Below are 5,298 nucleotides of genomic sequence, written 5' to 3'. Positions count from 1 at the left end.
TTTACATAGTCTAGGTCACCTACACGTTTGTCGCATCGATATAGCCTCACACCAAACGTCTAGGAGCATTCCACGATAAATATTTATACTTCAGAACGAGGCTTATCCAGAATTTGATAAAGCCTGTGATTGGTTGAGGTAAAAAAAATGGCCGAAACGTTTGACAGGAGGATCACCAGAATTTTGGCTGATCTTAAAATTGATTTTCCTTTAAAAACATTACAGAAAGTATGCCTGGAAAAATTAGCAAATAGGTTGGACGTATTTGCAGTGTTACCGACAGGTTATGGGAAGTCTTTGTTGTACGCTATTTTACCGAAATTGATGCTTGAAGTTGAAGATAATTTGCAGTGTGCAATAGTTCTTGTCATTTCGCCGCTGGTTTCTCTTATGAAAGACCAAGTTGCTAACTTGAAAAAATACAGCGTGGAGTCTATTTTCCTTGGAGAGGAGCACGACAGAGGTTTGTATATAGCCTATACTATAGCATTACACTAGGTTAGATCGACCAAATAATTTAGGTCATTAGTCATCCCGAGATCCGGCACACACAGTGTGTACAGGTGTAGGCGTTTGCAGATGATATAATCAAACTTCTAATCACTTATTAAATTTAAAAAAAAATGTAAAGAAGAATGTGTTTAGTTTGACAGCACGTTTATAAATGATATACTTTTAAGATGCTTTTATTTTTTTTATTTAGACAAACATTACATAACATTGTTTTGACTTGTCTAAAACAGATACTAGGTCCTTGTTTATGGCTTCAGATATTTTGGAATTTTTATTTATTTATTTTTTTGTCATTTCAGACACATTGGAACACATTCAGGAAGGCAAATTTCCTATCGTTCTTATGAGCCCGGAGGCTTATTTCAGTGGTTCATGGAGAGGGTTATTGACATCTCCACCATATCAGAAGTTTGTACAATCCATTGTGATTGATGAGTGCCACTGCGCGGAACAATGGTGAGTCATATAAAGGAAGAATATTTATTTTATAAATCAAGCAGCTATCACATTGTCAAACATCATTAAATTAAATACACATTTTATTAACAGGGGAGACCAGTTCAGAACAGATTTTTCTAGGATTGGAGAATTGAGGAGTATTTTTCCAAAGGCAAACCTATTAGCCCTTACAGCAACTGCAACTCCAAAAACCAGAAAACATATTGCAGAAATCCTTTGCATGAGAAATTATGAATTGGTCATTACCAGCTGTGACCGACCAAACATAATGCACGTTTCCATCCGAGCTCCAAATACAGTTCAAGACACTTTTTACTGGTTGTGTTCAAAAATCCAGGAGCAAAAACATGAAACTGAAAAATGCATTATATACTGTAGGAATATCAAGACTTGTGGAATTCTTTTCCTGTATTTAAAAGAAAATCTTGGTGCTGAAAATTCGTACAAAGGAACTCCATCTGCAAGAAATTGTTATTATGCAATGTATCATCATTCTACCTCACAAAAAAATAAGAAAATTATTATCGAAACATTTCCAAAACAAGACAGTGCTATACGTGTTATAATTGCAACCACTGCATTTGGGATGGGAGTTAATATTCCAGATGTTAGAGTAGTAATACACTGGGGTGCACCACATACATTTCAGTCATACATGCAGCAAAGCGGCCGAGCAGGGAGAGATGGACTTCAATCTTTGTCTGTTGTATACTTCCATCCAACAGACATCAGCAAAACTGCAACAGACGAGAACTGTAAAACATTTTGTACAACACAATCATGCAGAAGAAAATACTTAGTCCAGCATTTTACTCCTGAAGATACCACCTGTGTTGCGGACTTACATACATGCTGTGACATATGCAAGTCTTCATGTTCATGCTCAGCATGTCCCGATTTACATCCATCATGTCTCATTATTGAAGATAATGACATGGTACAGGCACTGACCGAATCTGAAAGTCGTTCATTTCGGACTGTTACCCACACTCAAAGATTGTCCATCAAACGGAAGATAGAGGAATTAAGAAAAAAAATGATATCCGATCTTAATATCAATACATCTATTCTAAACATTGGATTACTAACTGGTTTAAGTGAAAAAGTTATTGAGGATATAGTTTCAAATGTTCATTATATTTTTGCAACTGAAGACATCTTAACAGAGCATGTATATGATGAAGAATTGGCACAAAATATCCTTAATATTGTTGAAGACGTTCTTGGTGTTGAAGAAAAATAAAAAAAATATCTCATACAATATCAATTTATTTGACTCAACCATTAGTAAATTCATATAATATTCATACAGTAAAACATGCTTATGGTGAACATACCTATAATTAATTGACACAAATAGCAAAGTGATTTTCTTTCCCTGTGAGTTTTAAACATTTTGTAAAGCTAACAGATATATAGCAAAGTATGTTTATAACATAGCAAAATCGCCATCCCTGGCACTTCATTATAATTAGTGTGTTTTACTGTATTCCATTTAAATCTATGTACACTGAATTATTAAAAAGCTTTTTTCCCAACAGCATATTCTTTTTTCTTAACAGTTATCCACTTGTGGAATTCCTTGACATCAAAGTCATTGAAAATGTCAGACTTCTCATGCTGGAATGATGCATGGTACCTGTTCGGTGTAAATGTGAACACATCTGCATTTTGCAATTCTCTTACCACTTTCTGTAAATCACTTGTTGAATCTTGTGACACATGTTTCCTTGAAATTGGCACACCTTGAATCTGCTTCTCTAGGTGATGGTTTACATCATGGCAGAACATCATGGTCTTTCCAATACGTTTCACTAGTTCTGGAGAGTGATTTTGATTCACCAATTTTACACGTGATTTAGCGTATTTGTTCAAAAGTTCCATGACATAGTCACCATCAAGATTCCTTCCTTTGCCCCCACTCAAATTAATGAATCTGTTCCAAATTATTTGGTGCTTTATTCGAGGTGTATACAGTGCCATTATACCAGCCTGGAGGAGAAAAGCTTCCAGTCTATATTTGACTTTGTGAGCTGTGTGGTACAAAAGCATCGCATATTTCCAATGGCGAATGACCCTATTTCCATCACCACTTCTGGTGGCCATCACACAGATTTTCCTCAGTAAGGAAAATTTCAGAAAATTAGTTGCATAGTTAAATACACCATCTTGTTGGTGACCGTGACCATCTGTTGCATCATCTTCATTTTCAAGCCTCTCGATGCTTTGGGATATTTTGTTGAGGAGGAGTTCATCCACTAATTCTCCAATCATGTGTTTTAGTGTTCGCTTTTTTAGAGGCACATCCGCTAAGTGAATTCCATTTGGAATTCGTATGCATTGACTATTGATGTCAGTCATTCCAAAAAAGGTTAACGCTGCTGCAATAACATGACCTTCACAGGCTATATCTACAAATGCACCAATTGCATGATAATCTTTTGATGCATTTTTGGTAACATTTCGTCTGTTTATTAAGCATTTAAGTTGGTATAATGTTCCTACTTCTCTAGCACTGTCTACACTGTAAAATTTGTCCATCAGCATCTAAAATATATATAAGGAAAAATATTTAAATTTTATAAGAAATAATACACATGTAATTGGGCGAGTTTCATGTTTTATGTAATCATAAGCAGTCATTCAAACCTGGATAAAGTTCATCTTTTCATGAAAGTCTTCTATCATACTCATGCACCCTTCAAGTCGTTCCTCAGGTGTATCACTATCTAACCGTACCATATGGGCTCCTCTTACTCTTTCACAAGAAAGCTGATCCCCACCAAGTGGTATTGTTCTCATTGCAGAATTTTCTTCTCTATTGATGTAATAACATCAAAATATTATACTGGTAATATTTTTTTAATAAAGGAATGAAAGAAACTTTCCTTACTTTAAGGACATACGCAACGTACCTTACCTACTGATAATTTTTCAAGATATTCTTAATTTAAGATTATAGTGCCATCAGATGTTCGTAGACAAAAAATCAGCATGCATTACCAGGGGTTTTGAAAAGATATTCATTGATGAAAATTCTTGTGTAATTCAAAGAAAAATATACAAAAATTATTAAACACGTATTCTAGATGTTTTGTTTATCCAAAATTGTTTTAGAAGAAGTGTACAACAGCATATATAGACATTAAAATGTAGCACACAGTTCCTTCAAGTTTTGGAACTCTTCAACTCCAGGGAAAAAGACAATAAAGTTCAAACTACGTTGCATATGTCTTTAAGTTTAAAGCATATAAAAATATAGTCAATGGTTAGCTAATACACATGTACAATTACTAACTAACCGGACTTCAACATTTTGCAATTCCTCTTCACGTCTTGAAAATGGTACAAACTGATGCAAATACTCCAAGATCTCTACCATGTCATTCATTTTATTTTCACTCTTTTCCAGTATACCCAGTGGTAGCTAAAGACAAAAATTCACATATACAGCATGTATTTAAAACAAGAAAATTACCATGGACAGGATTGACAATCAAAGGGAACAAGTCTGTATAAATAGCAAAATTAACTTTGATTGCTTCACTGTGACAAAAGAAATATTATTTACCATTAGCATTATCACTTTTTGCTTAAAATTCAAGAACATGTATACATATATCTAATAAATAGAACTTACACTTCTTTCTCAAGTTTTAAATATTTCTTCATTATGCCCAACAACAGCCTGTAAATTCATTTACATGCAAAAAAAGCAATGCTACAATGTTAAAAATAACATGTTATTCAACAAAATATTAGTCAGTAAATCTTTAATATTCATGTAGGACCTTTGGGTTTCTCACATAAAGTAGAATATATACTTTACCCTGTATGCTATACCAGCTTTGGCTCAAATCATTTCATCTGATTAAAGTTGTGTTGGCAAATTCAGAATGTATGAGTTTGTAATAAAACAATTAATAACGACATGAGACAATATGTGGTTAAAGGAACTACATGTTCATGATCACATGCACAAAACTGATTAGTATAAAATGAATTAATTGTGTTAGTTTTCAACTAAGATCAATTCCTGTGAATCACCACACACCACTGCACAAATTAGTTAATGTATTTTGTGATGTTTTGGTTATTATGAAGAAGGTTAGATCATTAATTCAGAAAGTGACACAAATGGTTCCATTTTCAAAAAGACAATTTTTCGGGTCATGTTGAATGTACCTCTCAGATGTATAATGCATGACAGATATTTTAAATATCAAATCTGTCACCCAGAATAAAACTGAAAGTTTTAGGTTACAGGAATCTCTCATATAAAACTAATCATCTTCAATCTGTAAAAAAAAGTTAACTGTAAATTTT

At 33.7% G+C, this 5,298-nt stretch overlaps 2 protein-coding genes across 2 annotated transcripts; one reads left to right on the top strand and one right to left on the bottom strand.

Moving 5' to 3' along the window:
• Window positions 1-12: 12 nt before the first annotated feature.
• On the top strand, window positions 13-2,493 carry LOC133174461 (bifunctional 3'-5' exonuclease/ATP-dependent helicase WRN-like). Its single transcript, XM_061309581.1, has 3 exons — window positions 13-463; window positions 813-969; window positions 1,063-2,493. The coding sequence occupies exons 1-3, from the start codon at window positions 148-150 to the stop codon at window positions 2,213-2,215; spliced, it is 1,626 nt and encodes a 541-aa protein (XP_061165565.1). The 5' UTR covers window positions 13-147; the 3' UTR covers window positions 2,216-2,493.
• LOC133174462 (uncharacterized) lies at window positions 2,258-4,655 on the bottom strand. The gene is made up of 4 exons (XM_061309582.1): window positions 4,613-4,655; window positions 4,275-4,399; window positions 3,622-3,790; window positions 2,258-3,519 (listed from the first exon to the last, which is right to left on the bottom strand). The coding sequence occupies exons 2-4, from the start codon at window positions 4,361-4,363 to the stop codon at window positions 2,491-2,493; spliced, it is 1,287 nt and encodes a 428-aa protein (XP_061165566.1). The 5' UTR covers window positions 4,364-4,399; window positions 4,613-4,655; the 3' UTR covers window positions 2,258-2,490.
• Between the last annotated feature and the right edge of the window lie 643 nt (window positions 4,656-5,298).

This window comes from Saccostrea echinata, unplaced genomic scaffold, assembly GCF_033153115.1.
Source record: "Saccostrea echinata isolate AGI-Se365-2 ecotype Australia unplaced genomic scaffold, CSIRO_AGI_Sech_v1 ptg000058l, whole genome shotgun sequence".
Taxonomy (NCBI): Eukaryota; Metazoa; Mollusca; class Bivalvia; order Ostreida; family Ostreidae; genus Saccostrea; species Saccostrea echinata.
This window is presented reverse-complemented; position numbering and strand designations above follow the sequence as displayed.

Bases quoted from the DNA above. Each gene is read 5' to 3' on its own strand.
- LOC133174461 (XM_061309581.1), top strand. From the start codon at position 148: ATGGCCGAAACGTTTGACAGGAGGATCACCAGAATTTTGGCTGATCTT. The intron at 464-812 runs GTTTGTATATAG...TTGTCATTTCAG, and splicing joins TGGAGAGGAGCACGACAGAG to ACACATTGGAACACATTCAG. The intron at 970-1,062 runs GTGAGTCATATA...TTTTATTAACAG, and splicing joins TGCCACTGCGCGGAACAATG to GGGAGACCAGTTCAGAACAG.
- LOC133174462 (XM_061309582.1), bottom strand. From the start codon at position 4,363: ATGAATGACATGGTAGAGATCTTGGAGTATTTGCATCAGTTTGTACCA. The intron at 3,791-4,274 runs GTTAGTTAGTAA...TTACATCAATAG, and splicing joins TTGCAAAATGTTGAAGTCCG to AGAAGAAAATTCTGCAATGA. The intron at 3,520-3,621 runs GTTTGAATGACT...TATATATTTTAG, and splicing joins AAAAGATGAACTTTATCCAG to ATGCTGATGGACAAATTTTA.